Source organism: Chiloscyllium punctatum, chromosome 11 (genome assembly GCF_047496795.1).
Source record: "Chiloscyllium punctatum isolate Juve2018m chromosome 11, sChiPun1.3, whole genome shotgun sequence".
Taxonomy (NCBI): Eukaryota; Metazoa; Chordata; class Chondrichthyes; order Orectolobiformes; family Hemiscylliidae; genus Chiloscyllium; species Chiloscyllium punctatum.
In genome coordinates, this window is record NC_092749.1 from 32,965,827 (window position 1) to 32,985,436 (window position 19,610).

The window sequence follows — 19,610 nt, forward strand, 5'->3', positions numbered from 1 at the left end:
TCAGTGACTTCCCACGAATTACAGGTCTTGTTCCACACAGCTGAACTGAATTCCTTTTTTTAAAATTTACTTCCCTTACATCAACATCAGTTTGCCTTGGATTACTTATTGCTTCATTATATTGGCACTGACTTTCCTTCATTCCTGTGGTTCTCAACTTAAATATTAGCACCACTTGGACATAAAAATAATATGCTTTTCTAATTCTCAGCAATTTAGAAATAGCCTCTAATACCCACCAGTGAACTGAGGGAAAAGGCCAAAAACACCTCTGCTGCCCTCCACTAGACTCCTCACTCAGCCTTCTCAGTAAATTAAAGTACCCCTTTTCCCCTCTGCATCAAATTCCCAGATATACTCAGTTGCCCTCTATCTCACTCAAGTCTCCCTCTCATTGAACTTGGGCCCTCTTTTTTATTAGAGCTGTGATGAGTTACTTTCTAGCTTAATGTGCTGCTAAACCACTTTATTCAACACTTCTTTTGGGTACAAAATCAGAAAATGCTGGAAAAACTTAGCAGGTGTGGTAGCATCTGTGGAGAACAATCAGAGCTATTGTTTCAGATTCATTGACTTTTTAGAGAAGGAAATCTTCGCTTAGTTTGGCTTGTATGTGAATTGAGATCCACAGATATGTATTTGGTTCTTAACTTATCAATTCAAGGGCAATTAGGATGGGCAACAAATGCTGGCCTTACCAGGAATACCACATCCTGTGAAAAAATATATTTTGAATGCAACTTTTTCCTTTTAGAAATATTAGTTTGACTAAAACAATTACCAGAATTTTGCAGATAGTATTGTGAAATATCTGTGAGAAATATTTAATACAATTAAAAGGTGAGTTTACATTAGAGTGGATTATGCTCCTAGTTAGGATACTCAAGAGAACCAATAACCTTTGTTTGCAGGAATTTCTGAAAGGTCAGAACCTATTTTAAAGGTGTAAATGCCTCTGGGCGGAGCAAAGAGCATGCATGTGCAAAAGGGTACCAGATGTCATTCTGAAATGACAAAAAGCAGCAGCCACTCTGAGATGGTGCTGCTTGAGGTTCCTAGTAACCTAGAACTTGGTGGCCTGAATAATGTTGTGTATTGAATATTGAGGGCCAGATCGTGAGGCCTTTGAAGAGTCACTGCAGAACGAAGCCCAAGCTGTAGCATTGTGCAATGGCTATCCAAAGTTAGCAGTCCAAACCTGTATGAAGTGATGGCGAGGGAGACCTACAGGTGTGGGAGGGGTTTGGAATAGGAGGGCTCCTCCCTTGGCCAACAGCTCAAATGCAGGGCACAGAGGCAAAGTGACCATGGTGAAGTGGTGCCATCAGCACACATGCTGATATTTCCTGTGACCGATCATGGCCCACTGATACTATGGGCCGCCTTTGTGCATGTATGGTAGACCATTTAAGCATTATAGTTAATAATTCTGTATTTTAAAAACTGGTCCTATCTTTAGCTGTATATCTGTAAATAAGTCAAAGTGTAAAGTGACTAGTAATGTCTACGTTGCTAATTTGGAGAGATTACAAGATCATTACAGATGCCTTGAACTTTACACGTGGGCATCCTGCTTAGTTAAAAGGCTGAGTTTGTTTCTGGATGATAGGGGATCTCCATTTAGCCTAAATGAGTCCGGTACCTGAATCATCTTTAGACTCTGAGCGAGTGCATAAGCAGTTCCCTTTCACAATTTGATACTTAGTTGTCAGTGTATTTTTATGTAAGTCCTTGTTTCCAGGACGTGTGGAGATTGTAGTTCTTGAGATTAAAATGCTATATTGTACTGAACCACAACTGTCTACCATGATGAGGCATGGTTTCATAAGTATTACTTACAAGACATGCTGCGACAATTCTGTAAGGCTCCTTTGGTAAAATCTTCCACCTAAAAAGACAACTGCATTGATGTGTCAGTGCCTAGAACTTCCCCTCCAAGCCTGTGCGATCCTGACTTGAAAGTATATAGCTATCCCTTCAGTTCATGGATCTGTATCCTGGAATTCCCTATCTCACAGTGTTGTGGGTGCCCCTACAGCAGCTGGTCTTCAGTGGTTCAAGAGACACTTCATCATTATGTCAAGAATAATAAGGGACTGGCAATAAAGAACCCACATGTATGACAGAATAAAACTAAATTGAGTCATATTGAAAGCTTCCACAAAAAGGCAGTTGCCCATGTACTCGTATTTAATTTCCAGATACAGTTTTTGTCAAAAGTAATTTGATATTTCTGATTATATTAAGCATACAGCTCTACAAAAACCACTAATATCCATCCCATTATAATTTTAAGATAAACGATAGCAATTATAAGTGCATTCTTTCAGTACCTAATTAGTGACAAAGGACAGCAATCAGACATCTGTTGCATATTCAGTAGTTTGAATATTACATTTGCATTTAAAACATGATGTCCCCAAAATTTTAATCCTGATTCTCCTCAACTGCAGATCTCAGCTTTGACCTCATGTCTGCATCTACAAATCCATTTTTAAAAGAAGCAATTTGAGGTTTAAATGATTTAGGTTTTAGCAGATAAATGGAACAGATCAATAATTGTAATGAAAAACACATTCTCCGCCATCCAAAAATTGCGCTATACAAAGATTAAAATGTCCTTCAGGAGCATGAGTTCTGATTGGTTAATTCATTGCCACCCAAAAAGTTGAATAAAGCACACAATGGCAATGTATTTAAAAAAAGCAAACACACATATTCCCTCATTCCACACATGTTCATGATGCCCATCAAACTAAGCATTTCCCATTTTTCCATTATAGTTTAGACATGTCTGTGGCAAGTGCCTGTTGATTGGCTGAAGTCTGAGTTCTTGCAGCTGAACTTTAGTTTAGTACCAAGTGCAACCACTGAAAAGAAAAATCAGATAATTATTAATGAATTTCACACTATGCAAATTAGGAAGAACATGTAATGTTTGCACAATATGGAATTCCCCTCCCCCCAGCAAACAAAAACACACTTTGATTTAAAACAGGAACTTTTAGCAGTTCATGTTGAAATGAAAGCTAACATTCTAAGTTGAAGCACTAATGAGGAGTAAGTATTTTTCAAACTAATCTTGAATTAGGTAAATTGGACAAATTGAAATGAATGTTTTTGCTCAATTTCTATGGTAATCTTGTTATCATTAACAAATGAGTCTAAAAAGCAGATTAATAATGAGAAAGGAAATAAGATTAACGAGTATCACATTTGGGGACAAAGGCAGGAGAAATAGGCAAAAATGAAGAGGTAAAGGAATTGAGATGAAAGCGTGATTCTATAGTTAACTCTTGTGAGCTTATCTTGGATATTTTGCTGCTTGTGGCTTTTACAAGGAAGATTAACTTCCATATTATTCCACAATAGCAACCCAAAATATTAGCATTGCATGTGTAGTCAAGCTTCAACCCACAACTATTAATATCACTCTATCTATCAGCCCTCTGGTTACAGGTATCCATGAGGTAGCTTACACATCTCTGACTTTGAGCATGGAATTTTTTTTCTTATCTGGTAGATAATATAAAAATGTGGAGAAATGTACAGCTGAATCCAAAGAGTCATCAATCGACCAATAAATGTGCTGAGTCCGATGAAAACACTCAAGAAAGAGTTTTTCTGTATTTGCCCCCTCATTATGTGAAAGGTGCAGGCTTTGCAGGAGGCAGAAAAATTAAAACCAGTTTCCAGAAACAGCTGTTTATAACAGTGACTTCTGGAGCTGCCCTCTTGCCACCCTAATACATTGGCAAGTACCCAAATAGTAGCAGAATACAGAGCAGTTGGTTTCCTGTGGGTTTTTTTTAAAAAAACTAACTTTTATTGAGGTCAGTATTTTTGACTATGATTATTGTATCTACCCTTTGCAAGAATTTTAACATTGGAAGATTTGGCCAAGAGATCATATTTCTATTAATTTTAAAGTAGTTATGAACAAGGATAGAACTGATCAAAAAGTTAAAGGTTCTAAAGGCCATTTTTGGATGGTATTGGACAGGAACTTTCAACAATTGATTGGAGGACGCTGTTCACAGAGGAACGCATAGTTGTGAAGTGGGAGGCCTTTAAAAATGAGATAATGGGGTTAACCTTCCTGTTAAGGGCAAGGCTGGTAGGTGTAAGGAATGCTGGATGACTAGAGAAATTGAGGCTGTGGTTGAGCAAAAGGAGGAGGCATGTTAGGTTTGGACAGCTGGGATTGAGTGAATCCTTAATGTAGTTTAAGGGCAGTAGGAATAAGCTTAAGAGGGAAATCAGGAGGGCAAAAAGGATACATGAGATAGTTTTGACAAATAGGGTTCAGGAGAATCCAAACAGATGATATAAGTATTTTACGGGCATAAGAGTAATTGGAGAGAGAATAGGGCCCCTTAAGGATCAACATGGCCGTCTATGTGCGGAACCACAGGAGGTGGATGAGATACTAAACAAATATTTTGTGTAAGTATTTACTGAGAAGGAGGACATGGAAACTGGGGAACTTAGATAAATAAGTTGTTCATATTAGAGAAGAGCAGTTGCTGGAGATCTTAAAATGCATAAAGAGTAGATAAATCTTTGGGACCTGATTAGATATTGTGTAGAATTTTGTGGGAAGCTAGGCAAGAGATTGCTGAGCCCCTTTCTCAGATGTTTGCATCAGCGACAGTCACGGGTGAGGTGCCAGAAGACTGGAGACGGGCTAATGTTGGTGTTGTTATTTAAGAAAAGGCATGAAAACAGACAGGGAACTATAGACCAGTGAGACTAACATCAGTGATGGATAAGCAGTTGGAGGGTATTCTGAGGGACATGATTTATATGCATTTGGAAAGGCAGAGACTAGTTAAGAATAGTCAACGTGGCTTTCTGCTTGGGAAATTGTGTCCTGGAGAGTGTCATTAGAGTTATGCACCATGGAAACAGACCCTTCGGTCCAACTAGTCCACGTCGACCATGTTCCCAAACTAAACTAGTCCCACTTGCCTGTGTTTGGTCCATATTCCTCCAAACCTTTCCTGTTCATATACATATCCAAATTTTAAAAAAAATTTTTAACTGTACCTGGATCCACTACTTCCTCTGGCAATTCACTCCCAACATGAACTACACGGTGTTTAAAAAACAAAAAGGTGCCCCACATGTCCTTCTTAAAAACCTTTTCCTTTCACCTTAAAAATATGCCCCCGAGTTTTCAACTCCTCTACTCTAGAGTTAAAAAAACTGTTATTCACCTTATCTTTGGCCCTCATGATTTTATAAACCTCTCTAAGATCATCCCTTAGATTCCCGCACTTAAGTGAAAAAAGTGCTAACTTATCCAGCCTATTTTTATAACTCAAATCCTCCATTCCTTGCAACATCCTAGTAAATCTTTTTTGAATCCTCTCCAGTTCAGTAATATCCTTTCTATAGCAGGGTGACCAAACTGCATACAGAACTCCAGAAAAGACCTCACTAATATTCTGTACAACTTCACCATGGGTGTTGTTGAACAAAGAGACTCGGGTGTAGGTGCATAGTTCCTTGTAAATGGCTTTGCTGGTATACAGGGTGGTGAGAAAGGCAATTAGCACCCTTGCCTTCATTGATCATAACATTGAGTTGCGATGTCATGTTGCGGCTGAAGATGACATCGGTGAGGCCACTTTTAGGATACTGCGTGCAATTGTGGTCTCCCTCCTATGGGAAGCACATTGTTAAAGTTTAGAGTGTGCAGAGAAGATTTACAAGGAAGTTGTCAGAACTGGAGGGTTTGATTTATAGGGAGAGACTAAATACGTTGGTGCTTTTTTTCCCTGAAGCATCAGAGGCTGAGAGGTGACTTTACAGAGGTTAAGAAATCATAAGGGACATGGATAGGGTGAATAGCCATGATCTTTTTCCTAGGTTAGGGGTGTCCAAAACTAGAGGGAATAGGTTTTAGGTGAGAGGGAAAAGACTTAAAAAGGACCTGAGGGGAAATTTTTCATGCAGAGGGTGATGTGTGAATGGAATGAACTACTGGAGGAAGTAGAGAAGGCTGGTACAATTACAACACTTAAAAGGCTTCTGGATGGGTCAGTGAATAGGAAGGGTTTAGATGGATGTGGGTCAAATGCTGGCAAATGGGACGAGTTCCTATTGGGATGTCTGATTAGCATGGACGAGTTTGGACTTAATGGTCTGTTTCCATTCTTATGATGCCAATTCATTCTCACTGCATTTGCCAGGAAACTTTGACATGTTTTATATACCCTGTTCTAAGAGTTCATATGGATTCACTTTATCACAAAATACATACCTGAAATAAATCCAGTTCAGCATATCCCTCATCATCCACCTCTAATTGCTTAAATATTCCTGAAAAGGCAAGAACACAAATGAACCCATTTCAAAAACGAATCTCCTTTCTTTCGTGTGGAGGATTGGGGATCTTTGAATTTTATGTCAAACAGCTGGTTGTTTCAGTATCTTTGCATTTCTATCTTAAAATGTAGATTTTTTTGAGTAAAACAGCAAAATTGCATATTCGACAGGAAATATGTTTGAAATGGAGCCTGATAGGTTCAACTGAAGGAATTAGATGATCAATTATCACTAGTGTCAGCTGATCAACAAGGGAATATCGTAAATAATAATCTCTCAATCGTTGGCATCTGATTGGCCAAACACCCATATCGCAAGACCACTCTCTGTAAATTACAGACATTTACAGGCAGCTCGTGCAACCAGTACATGCAGAACACTGATATACTACACTCCTTCACAACACCCCACCCCCACAAAAAAGGGCCAAGGGACAAATAAATGCTGAAAAGTGAGACTGCAATTATATAAAAGCTTTAGCATTCCCATTCCCAATATCATAAGCACACTGTAACATCATGAACAACATGCTCAGAACACTAGAACAATAAATGAGATCGCTATGGATTATTGATGAGGCTAATTCACTTGTTTGTTGCAGGTGCAGGCAGCGTTTGAACACTACTAACAGTGAACGTATCTACTATGTCTCTCCCGTCAAATTGAGAGAAGTTTATTTCATAATTCACTCATGGGGAAAATGTCTAAGCCTTGATGCTGCACAAATTGCCAGGTGAGGCAGCTAGATGGCTTTGTTGGCAGCCAGTTTCCTAACCTTATAGCCTCACTGTATATATTATTTATATTAAAGATTAAATTTTCAAAATCTTTTTTTAATCAGTACTTTTTGAATTTGTTTCTGTTGTCCATTACCTTCTGCAAACATGAGAATTTGAGGGGTATCGTGACAAGATAGAAAAGTTACATTGTGATGCATTATTCAACTTTAGGGATGTAAAACAGGCAGCATATGATCAACTTCCTAGTCCACAACCTACCAAATTAACCTTTCTGTTGACATTTTATGCTGAATGCATGTTTAAATTCTACCAACGTCTACTGAATAGTTTAAAACTGAGCCAAGCTTCAAGTAGGTGGGAGAGCCAAATGCTTTCAGTGATGTCAGAATTAGTGCTGAATCTTAGGTTATTGCCCTGTAGCTGGGGAATAGACCTTCTTGGACACATCCTGGACAAAGAAAAGTCCAACTATAATTTGCTGGTGAATAACATTTGGGGAATATCAATGTATTCCTGGGCAGTTTTTGAATTCCATCCAATAATGCTGTTAGTCTGAGATAATCTCTCCCATAATGTCAGTTAAGATCTTTTATTTCAGTCATTCTAGGCCTCCATTCTGTTCTCTCAAGTGTATGGTGCCATTCTGGCTTCCCTACAGGTATTGGGACAAACGCCTCTCACATGTTCCTACAGAATTTCATGTGATCTATTCTTGTGGTTTGGCAAAGGATCTGAATTAATCTCCATCAATGAGAATTCTATGAGTTATTCCATAAGACCATAATAAATAGGAACAGGCATAGGCAGTTGGTTGCACAAGCCAGCCTAGCCATTCAATAGGATCGTGGCTGATGAGCCATTTCTAAGTCCACTTTCTTGTATTTATCCCGACTGATCAAGAATCAATCTATCTCAGCCCTAAATATACACCAGGATTCTGTCCCAAAGCTGTGGCAAGAAATTTCAAAGATTCTCAGTCCTCTAAGAAGAAATTCCTTTTTATCTCGGTCTTACATTGGCATGACTTTATTCTGAGACGATGCCATTTAGTTTTGTACTCTCCCATGAGGGAGCACATCCTCTCAGGTCTTACCCTGTCAAGCCCTTAAGAATCCTGAATGTTTCAACAAGATTACCTATCATTCTTCTAAACTCCAATAAGTCCCAATCTGTTTAGCCTTTGTTCATAAGACAATCCCTCCATACCAAGGATCATCCTAGTGAACCTTCTCTGAACAACCCCAAATGAAATATCTTTCTTCAGACAAGGGACCCAAAATTGCTCGCAGTGCTCCACATGTAGTCTCATGAGTATCTTGTATAGTAAGACTTACCTATTTTAGGTAAGTCAATATTCCATTAGCATTCCTGATCACTTGCTACACCTGTGTGCTAGCTTTCTGTGTTTATGCACAAGTATCCACAAGTCCCTTTCTTTTGCAGCTCTCTGTAGTTTTTCTCCATTTAAATAATACTGTTCTTTTGTTCTCGATTCCAAAATGAATAACTACACATTTTCCCACACTACACTCCATTTGTCAACTTTGTGCCCACTTACGTAATCTATCAATATCTCTGTTTCTATCACTTTTGCAACTTGTCTTTCCACCTATTTTAATGTTGCCTGCAAATTTGGCTACAGTACATTCACTTCCTTCCTCCAAGTTATTAATATATTCTATAAACAGTAGTCCTAGCACTGATCCTTGTGGAATCCCACTGATTATAGGTCGTCAACTTGAAAAAGAACTCCTTATTCCCCCTCACTGTTACCTGCCCTAGCCAATTCTCTATCCATGCCAGTATACTACTTTCGACATCATGGGTTCTATGCTTACACCACTAGAGGAGGGTTCCTGAAAGTTGGACCTGACATGTTTACAGAACTTGGACTTCAATGAAGATAGTTTATAAATAACTTACTGAACAGGGTTTCCAGACGGATCAAAGAGCCAACAAAGTTATCAAAGTCAATGAGAAGGTCAGTACTTGCATAACGGGCGACAAGGATCTGAGTCAATGTATTATTCAGAGTGAAACCTGGGCAGAAAACCAGAATTATATATCAATACAATTGTTAATTTTATTGACAACTCATTCTGTGTGCACACACTTCTGATCACTATATAACTATAAATAGGAATGCAGACATTGTTTTGGCAAGGTTTGGAATTGACTGTTAGGAGGTAGTATTAAAGGATCTAGAAGCGGCACGGTGGCACAGTGGTTAGCGCTGCTGCCTCACAGCGCCAGAGACCCGGGTTCAATTCCCGCCTCAGGTGACTGACTGTGTGGAGTTTGCACATTCTCCCCGTGTCTGCGTGGGTTTCCTCCGGGTGCTCCGGTTTCCTCCCACAGTCCAAGATGTGCAGGTTAGGTGAATTGGCCATGCTAAATTGCCCGTAGTGTTAGGTTAGGGGTATGGGTGGGTTGTGCTTCGGCGGGTCGGTGTGGACTTGTTGGGCCGAAGGGCCTGTTTCCACACTGTAAAATAATCTAATCTAATCTAAAAAAGTGTTAATACAGTAAAAGAAAGATTTTAAAGCAATAGTATTTGTGGAAAAAGTACAGTTGCTTAAATGGACAGCCTTGATCTCTTAAAAGTACCTCAGAAATCTGTTTTTCTGCTGAAGGAGTTCAGGGATGGAGGACTGATTTAAAATAAATTATTGTTAGTGAAGGGTATTAAGAGGCCTAAAACCAAATCAGGTAAATGAATGTAGCTGAAGTTGTAACATGCTCAAGAAGATGAGTAGCCAACACCTGTTCCTCTGTATTTCCTCCAAGTATATACAAGAATATTCACTTTTCCCTTTCACAGACCCATTCCAACTACGTGAAAGTTGGGTCTTATGTAAGTGTTCTAATCTTTTTTGCTAATTAGTATGAACTGCTGTTACAACAAGAACATGCAAAATACTAATGAACAGTTCGCAATATTTAGTGCTAATACTGCCCAGTTACCCCACTATTCAAAAATCAGTCAATCTCTGCTTGAGTGCACTCAATGACAGAGCATCTGCAGTTTGAGATAAAGCAAGATTATAAATTTCCCCTCATCTTAGTCCTAATTTGTGACCTCTAAACATCTTCTCAGCAATACCCTTAAAAATCTCTCAAAATGAAATCACCAATCATTGTTCTAAACACTAGTGAAGATAGGCTTGTTCAACACAATTCTCCTGATCTCTTATTCAGTTAAGTAAACCTTCACTGCAATTCTGTGAAGGTAGGTACGTCTTTTCTTAGATGAAGCAATCTTAACTAAGGTCATATTAAGCAAGACAATAATGATGGAAATTAGCATGCATGATAATACCATATCATTATCATTTCTTTTTAAATATATCCATCCTCATTTTTGGGTGAATATTACTGTTTTGGCCAAATAATTTTGGTACAATAATGAGTACGGATTGAGTGCACCAAATTCTGTTTTGCCTGCAAAAATGTCACCAGTGAAAATGGGGCAAGTAAGGGCAAATATAGGCTAACACTCACCAGGAACTGACTGAAGAAGAGTGATAAAGTCAGTTGGTGAGACAACAAGAATGATCTTTTTGAGCCTAAAAGCTTTTTAAGAGTTCCTAAAAATTCTTGTGTTCTTAAAACAGCTAAGTATTTATTGAGCATTTTATACTCTAGAAATAGTAAGTCTCCAAATGCAGTTTGGTTTCATATGGATGATTGATTAGGACAGACAAATTGTTCAAATATTACCTGCTTCTTCAAGTGCCATTCTCATTTCATGTGAACTCATGGTACCAGAGCAATCAATATCCATCTTCTTGAAGATTTTCTAAATGGCAGAAAAAAAATGTTTTTCTGGTTTTATTTTTAAGTTTTACATCAGAATTTTAGTATGATGAAAAATAAAAGATCTAACAAATTTCTATGGTTTAAATCATAAGGGACATAGCATACACATAAAGCTATGGTCATATTTATGCATCAAGCTGGCTACAATCCCTGTGTAGCACCTTAACTTTCATAAAACAGTGCTTTCGCTCAATTTCCAATTTTTCTATTATTAAATATGTACTCTCAATCAATCAATCGCTCCAATGTCACAAGCTTCAATAACTCCTTTCAGTCACGATTACAAATTCACCTGTTTCTTTGGCTTCTTTAAATGCCATTCCATGTGACCAGCAGGGGGTGTACATTTCATGCTTTGAACAAATTCTTTACAAAGATCAACTGTGTCCATGGGTTGATTTTCATATACAACCTCTGGGCCATTCCAATAAAGTGACTGTAATGGATTGGTTGGCCCTCATTTAAGTTAATTTGATGAAATATCTTTGTAGTACAAGGCCCTTTAAATGCAGTTTATTGAGCTGAGAACAAATCAGTCAACAGAAGGTTGACACAAATCAGGAAACTTACCAGAAACTTCTGTAATTTGTTCCAAAATGCTTTGAATTCCACTAGTCCAATTTTTCCAGATCCATCCTTCTGTTTTACACTTCTCATTCAGGAAAACTACTTTAAAGTACCTCATATACAGAAATGTAAAAAATTTAGTAAATCCCATCTTTTATGTCATTCATCAGAACAAATCTTACACCTGGGCATGATCTGCTCAGACGATATCTGGGATGAATATAGCTGGGTCATTTGGAAGTGAGGGACCTTCACCAGCAAGTGATGTAATGACAGGACACCATACTTGCATTCATTTCACAATCTCTACCTGGTAAATTGGGAAAGGCAGCAGAGAAGTGAAGCCATTCCCTAAGAAATTCAGGAATAAAGGCAAAAATGAATCTAAATTGCAATTGTTACACACGTGACAGCTAATTTAAGACTGACAGCACCAGAAACCCTGGATTCAGATCACCAGTTTGGCAAGAAAATATGAACAAAGTTGATGTTCAGAGACTGAGACAAATAAAATTCCATCCTGATTTTCATTTCAGCCTAGGAAAGAAGAAGAAATATGATCAAAATAAATTTTGAAGATCTCTTGTGATATAGTGGGTAGTGTCCCTATCTCTGAGCCAAAAGACCTGGGTTCGGTCCACCTACTTCAAAGGGGGGTATTAACAGGTTGATTAAAAAATATTTTTTAAAACACAAAGAAATAAATGCTGGTCCTCATGGCAAAGGAATAAGGGCAGTGGATTGGATAAGGAATTTAGCAGCAAAGATGGTTGCTTATGTCATGACAGTTAACCAGGAACGTTAAGGATAGCATTGAATTTAAGTGAAAAGAAATACAAAATGTCAAAGGTCAGTGGTAATTCAAAAATGGGAACAAAACTAACAACAGATGACCAGAAAATAATGAGAAGGTAAACTTTGAGGGAATACTTGCAAGTAATATCAAGATGGGTAGCAAAGGCTTCTTTAGATATTTGAAAAGGAAGAGAGGCCAAAATGAATTTAGACCCCTTAGAGAATGAGGCTAGGGAAGTAATAATGTGAATAAATACTTTGCATTAGTCTTCACAGGAGAAGACATAATATTCAATAATACTAAATAATCAAGGAACAAAATACATACAATAGCTATCACTAGAAAAGAATACTCATGAATAAATCACAAAAAGCTAATATACAAACTTAGCAGGCAGTAGGGAAGGCAAATGGAATGTTAGCCTTCATTTCAAAGGAAATGGAATATAAAATTCGGGAGGTCTTGCTAAAATTATACAAATCACTAGTTAGATTACAGCTGGAACAATGACCAATTTTAGCTAGTTAACTCAGGAAAGACATACTGTCATGAGAGGGAGTCCAGAGAAAGGACCACTAGATCAATCATGAGCATGGATGGACCATTTTGTGAAGATAGATTGAGAAGGTTGGACTTGTGTTTATTGGCTGCTTTCCCTTGTGGGAGAGTCAAGGATCAGAGGGCATAATCTCAGAATAAGGGGCGCACATTTAAACTGGGGAGGAGTTTCTTAGGTGGTCATGAATCTATGGAATTCTTTATAGCAGAATGTGGTTAGGCTAGATAATTAAGTATATTCAAGGCTGAGAGTTGCCCCATCTGTCTTTTCATCTCTCCTTATCATAAGATAGCCAATAGATAATTCCATCCTTCTCCCTGATCCTCTTCCAACATCTCAGTTTCCATTCCTGTCTGAACTCCCTTAGAGATTGGCCCTGGGTTAGGTGGATGATGGACCTTGCATCAATGATGCAATCTTCTGATGCCCATGAGTCAGCTAAAGCTATCTGAAAACTTCTTTCAAAATAGATGGCAAAGGTGAACACATACCTGTCTTTTAATCGGTAAGCATATCAAGGATTATGGGGAAAAGGCAGGAAAATAGAAGTTCAGGATTAACAGCTCATCCATGAATAACAGAACAAACCTGTTGGGCTGAATTGCCTATTGCTCCTGCCTTATGGCCACAATTGGATCATTTAAAAGGATACATCGAATAGACTAATCACATTTCGACAGGTTTCCAAACTAAAACCATCACTTTGAATGTCATCCCCTAAAATGAAAACAGTTCATATTATTACAGAATGAGGAATGGAAATATAATTTAAGTCAACAACAGTTGTGTTAATGATGTAACATGAGATTTGGACACATGGACAGCCTAAAGATCATGAAGCAGGGATTCTTTATTCCACTGACGTCAGGTCATTATGAACATGAGAGGAAATTCAGATTAAATAAGGAAGACACATTTATATAGCATTAAGCCTGTAGTTTACATCTGGTGGAGGAACTCTGGCAGTTTTCACTCCTGTTTCGGACCCCCGGATGGAGTTGGCTTCTCCCCTCTGGATGCACTATAGATTCAACACAACCAAGTCATTCCAGGATTTTTCATTACTCTCTGGCTTTACATGAGATATCACGCACAGTTTCTGCAATGCTATTGAGTGAGCCGCTGGCCTTCATCCACTAGATTCCTGACCTCAAACAAGGTCCTTTTGTGAACTGTAGCTCCAATTGGAAGGTCAATCCTGTCAATGTTGCAATCATGCAATGTTATTCTTCTCTCTGTCTCCTGAACACCTCACTTACCTTCATGTCATGCTTGGCTATCCACCCATTGACCTGACCATCCCCATCAGCTACTGTAGTGAGGAAGGATTAGGTCTTGTCCAAAGAATGGAGAATAGCCTTTGAATGATGTGGGATTCTGTTGTAAACATAAACTAGGGTAGTACTTGCACTATTTTTGTTTCCACTCAGGAGGCAAGGTAAACAAATGGTCCATCCCCTCATAGTGAGAGGACTGAGGGCAAGGGGTGCAGCTCTTGGCAATATCATTGACCTTGCAAAGCTCGTGTAGGATCTTGCTTTTGAAGTTGCATCCTGATCACTGTGAATCTAACACAATAAAGGAGAATCGACGTTTCGGGCATCAGCCCTTTTTCAGGAATGAGGAAGGGCTGATACCCGAAACGTCAATTCTCCTGTTCCTTGGATGCTGCCTGACCTGCTGCGCTTTTCCAGCAACACATTTTCAGCTCTGATCTCCAGCATCTGCAGTCCTCACTTTCTCCACAATAAAGGAGAAATCAAGCACATATAAAATTTCCGCTTTAATTGAGAGCTTTTGGTCAGGAGTGGGAATGGCCTGTGTGAACTTGGTGAAGGCATCCATGAGGCCGAGAATGCATTCAATCATATTATTACTAGTGTTGAGGACCACAAAATCCATTGCAAGGACCAGAGATCCCATGCTGCGTTGAAGTTGCTTCCCTGCTTTGGCCAAATTGTACCTCTCTTAATTTTGATGCCAGTCATTCATGTCAGAAGTCATTCCGGGCCAGCAACACTGCCATCCACTCAGGGCAGTCAGCTTCTTAGTCATTTGGTATCTTGCTTGATCACGAACTGTGAACAACAATTGATGCTTGAGGCCATTGGGAAGGATGAGTTGCCCATCTCTCTCTCTCTCTCTACTTATCATAAGCTAGCCAATAGATGACTCCACCCTTCTCCCTGATCCTCCTCCAACACCGCAATAGTTTCCATTCCTGTCTGGAGTCCCTTAGAGGTTACCTCTGAGTTAGGTGGATGCCGGGCTTTCCACCAATGATGCAATCTTCTGACGCCCACATGAATCAGCTGAAGCTATCTGAAGACCTCTTGCAAAATAGATGGCAAAGGTGAATACATACCTGTCTTTACCTGTCTGAACCTGATTTAGCTGTCATTCGTAAGTGCACCAGTGAAACTGTGATGAATCATCAACTACATGTAATAAGAGTATCAGTGTCGGAATGCTGCATTTGATTTGGGCATTGGCACAGGCTGAGCCACAGCCCCTTTTGCCTGGGTAGGCATGGGTTTGCTCCCATGGTCAGTCTTCCAACTAAGGCCATCTGCATTTGTGTTACTTTTGCCTGGCCGATACTGGACAAGGCCAGACCACTAAAACATTCTTAAGCAGGCAGCCCAGACCATAACTTTGCAATTTGTTTTGGTAAGTGTACAGTGAAAATTACCGGAGTGAGTTAGCTAGGTTGACTAGCAGGTGTTAAAACTGACAAAACTTTATTCACAAAATTACACAATGAAACACCAAGTACACAATAAAGAACCCCTGCAGAACTCAGTCTATCCAAACTAGACTTAATTATGCTGTTCTGAATATACACAACAGTCCCAATAAGCAAACCTCCTTAAAATACAGTAAAAGAAAGGGAACAGATATTTACGGATTGAAGTTAGAAGGACAGAGAGAGAGAGAGACTGTTCACACTGTCCACTGCTGAAGTCCCAACTAGTTCTGGAGTGAACTGCTCAGCTAGAGAGCTGACCACTCCCCATTCATTATATGGATCACTTCTAAACCATGACCACTTTGGCCTTAAGTTTCATCTATTTACATATAAACAAAAGGCCTCTCAAAATCCTTTTCATTTCTGTACCAAACCAGTCTGATCGGAGCCCAACCCATTTACGACCCCTCTGAAAAAAGGGGAAAAGGAACAGCTTGAGAAAAGGAACAGCTTTTAGAAAGAAAGTGACCAGCTTTGTGATAAATTGATAACTGAACAAGTGCAGTGGCCCATAGGGTCTCTCATCCCAACTTGGCTGACATTTCAAAAGGGTTTTTTTTTGCTGTGAACACTTCACATTCTGCACCAATCACAATGTCTCTGAGCTTCTGGGAACCACTTACTTCAAGATGGGCTAGGTTTCATGTTGGAGTAATTCTCCATACTCTTTTTGTTTGGCTTGAGACTCTGACAGGTATAAGTGATAATCACAATTTCTGTCCTTGAACCTGTGAAAGCACCACTCCAAGGCCATGGAAACTGGTGACTGCTTCCAGTATGAAAGGAAATTAGAAACCTGCGTAACCAAGGACAGGTAAAAGAACAGCCTGATTCAATGCAACTGAGACAGTTCTCAGGTCTTGTAAAGGCAGATGGCCCTTGAGTGCATGGTGCAAGGTCAAAGACGCTTGACCTGTTACAGTCTGAATGACATGATCCCACATGTCGAAGAAAGACATTTGTCGTATTAAGCCTTGTCAATCCCACAGGTTCTGATCCCTTACCCCTTCTGCAGGATGGTCCATAAGCTGCATTCACTTGTCAATTTTAAGGAGGGGTCTGTTTGCCGAGCTGGGAATTTGTGTTGCAGATGTTTCGTCCCCTGTCTAGGTGCCATCCTCAGTGCTTAGGAGCCTCCTGTGAAGTGCTTCTGTGATCTTTCCTCCAGCATTTGTAGTGGTTTGAATCTGCCTCTTCCGGTTGTCAGTTCCAGCTGTCCGTTGCAGTGGTCGGTATATTGGGTCCAGGTCGATGTGCTTACTGATTGAATCTGTGGATGAGTGCCATGCCTCTAGGAATTCCCTGGCTGTTCTCTGTTTGGCTTGTCCTATAATAGTAGTGTTGTCCCAGTCGAATTCATGTTGCTTGTCATCTGCATGTGTGGCTACTAAGGATAGCTGGTTGTGTCGTTTCGTGGCTAGTTGGTGTTCGTGGATGTGGATCGTTAGCTGTCTTCCTGTTTGTCCTATGTAGTGTTTTGTACAGTCCTTGCATGGGATTTTGTACACTACATTGGTTTTGCTCATGCTGGGTATCGGGTCCTTCGTTCTGGTGAGTTGTTGTCTGAGAATTCACCACAAAGGAATACAGGAAAGCCACACACACAGACCAAGTCCTGAACTACGAAAGCAACCACCCCAACACACACAAAAGAAATTGCATCAAGACACTATTCAAAAGGGCCACAACACACTGCACTACACCAGAACTGCAAAAAGAGAAAGAAGAACACCTACACAATGTTTTCGCCAAAAATGGACACCCACGCGATTTCATCAACAGATGCCTAAGAGAAAGACAACGGAATGAGGACATGCCGCAACCCAAAGGACTAGCCACACTACCATACATCAAGGGCATCTCCGAACTGACAGCCAGACTACTGCGACCACTAGGACTCATAACAGTACACAAACCAACAGCCAGTCTCAGACAACTCACCAGAATGAAGGACCCGATACCCAGCATGAGCAAAACCAATGTAGTGTACAAAATCCCATGCAAGAACTGCACAAAACACCACATAGGACAAACAGGAAGACAGCTAACGATCCGTATCCATGAACACTAACTAGCCACGAAACGACACGACCAGCTATCCTTAGTAGCCACACACGCAGATGACAAGCAACATGAATTCGACTGGGACAACACTACCATTATAGGGCAAGCCAAACAGAGAACAGCCAGGGAATTCCTAGATGCATGGCATTCATCCACAGATTCAATCAATAAGCACATCGACCTGGACCCAATATACTGACCACTGTAACGGACAGCTGGAACTGACAACCGGAAGCGGCAGATTCAAACCACTACAAATGCTGGAGGAAAGATCACAGAAGCACTTCACAGGAGGCTCCCAAGCACTGAGGATGGCACCTAGACAGGGGACAAAATATCTGTAACACAAATTCCCAGCTCGGCGAACAGAACCACAACAACAAGCACCCGAGCTACAAATCTTCTCACAAACTTTAAGGAGGGATCCACGAGGACACCACAGTCAAACAACTTTACCAGTTCCAGGGATACAGAGTCCAGATCCTCGGTTTAGTTGTTTGTGCTCTTCTTTAACTATGTCAGGCTTTTGATGTTCCACAATCCATTGTCAGTACATGAAACCCCACTGCAGTCTTCTCTGAACCATACCACTTCCCAGTACATCCCAACAGGCTTTCCCATTCCAGATGCTCCCCCCTGAACCCTGCCTGCTCGCTCACTTTGAGGCCACTGGACATCACTACTAGCTGTCTGTCCATCCTCAATCCAATCTTCAAGTGATAGATCATCAACTGTTTCCAATCTTCCCCCAAATCTGTCCATGTTTGGTCTCATCAGCAAGTAGACTTTCTGACCAGGAGTGTTCAGTTCTTTTCTTCCATAGCATCAGGGGAATGCACGTTGTTAGCATTATGTTACAACAACTCGATTCATCTACCAGCACAGATTTACTGGTATAAATTTATGTAGTATGCTTCTTTACTTACGATTAGACACAATTCTGTTCAGTATTCTTTGTAGCTCAAAGCAAGAAATTTCTGCATCCTGATTTTGAAAGAAAAAAAAAATCAGAATTCAAGTGCCATACCCTTCACAGGAAAGCAGCCCAAATTCAAATAAATCAGGTAATACCAACCTAATGTTTACTTCCAAGAGGACGAAAATAATGGGTTGAATATTTTTCATGTTTTTTTCAAATAATTAACTCACTTCTTTTCAATTGATGTCACAGTCACTGCCCTAGCACCCCTTAGTTCTACCTGTTTCAAAACAATTCTATAAATATTCCCTGTGTTCTTTTAATAACAATCCTGAATCCATGTCATCTTGTTTCCAATTAGTTAAATAGTGGAAGATTTACCATTTCAAAGGTAATGCTTATAGAGGTGATAATCCCTATAATTCCTGTCTTATGCTTTTCTTCTTTCTTGAACATAGCTGTAACAAATTTTTTTCCTTGAATTCTTTGGCACAGTTCTTATTTTTTTAAATTCTTTTTGGGAAATATCCAATTTGGGGACTTTTTGATATTAAAACACAATGAATGAATTTCATTTTCCCAATCAATATTTAATGTTAGTAATGGCTCTTTGAAAGCACCCTCAGGCAATCTGCCAATCCTGTTCCATTATTACAAGATCTGATGAACTACTTGAATATTTCTGCTGTCCCATTATTCTGGAATTCATGGCCCTTGCCATTTCAATTCACACTGGAATATTTTTGCATTTTTTCCTATGCAATTTATTTACACTTCTTTTAAAAGGTTAATTTTGATCTAACCTCTCAAGCTAACCAGTAAATTCCTGCTACTGACATACCTCTTTACATTTAGTTGCAATACACTTAAACAAATTGTTTCATATTTGAATGATTGTGGATTAATGATCTTCTATCTAATTTTTTTGCCTTTCAAATGTGTTTATTTTTGGTTTGCCACCTTTATATTTAATCATAGAGTCATAGCCATACAGCATTGAAACAGACTCTTCAGTCCAACCAGTCCAAGCTGAACATAATCCCAAACTAAACTAGTCCCACCTG

General features: G+C 39.6%; 1 protein-coding gene across 1 annotated transcript in view; it reads right to left on the bottom strand.

The window, feature by feature from the left end:
* Positions 1-2,148: 2,148 nt before the first annotated feature.
* LOC140482876 (calpain-2 catalytic subunit-like) overlaps positions 2,149-19,610 on the bottom strand; it is an 81,551-nt gene continuing 64,089 nt past the window's right edge. The window contains exons 15-21 of the mRNA XM_072580599.1: positions 18,554-18,611; positions 13,467-13,531; positions 11,463-11,531; positions 10,794-10,872; positions 8,997-9,113; positions 6,269-6,327; positions 2,149-2,870 (exon numbers count right to left, since the gene is read on the bottom strand). Of these exons, the coding sequence (XP_072436700.1) occupies positions 2,847-2,870; positions 6,269-6,327; positions 8,997-9,113; positions 10,794-10,872; positions 11,463-11,531; positions 13,467-13,531; positions 18,554-18,611 (471 nt within the window). The 3' untranslated portion in view covers positions 2,149-2,846. The remainder of the gene's footprint in view (positions 2,871-6,268; positions 6,328-8,996; positions 9,114-10,793; positions 10,873-11,462; positions 11,532-13,466; positions 13,532-18,553; positions 18,612-19,610) is intronic.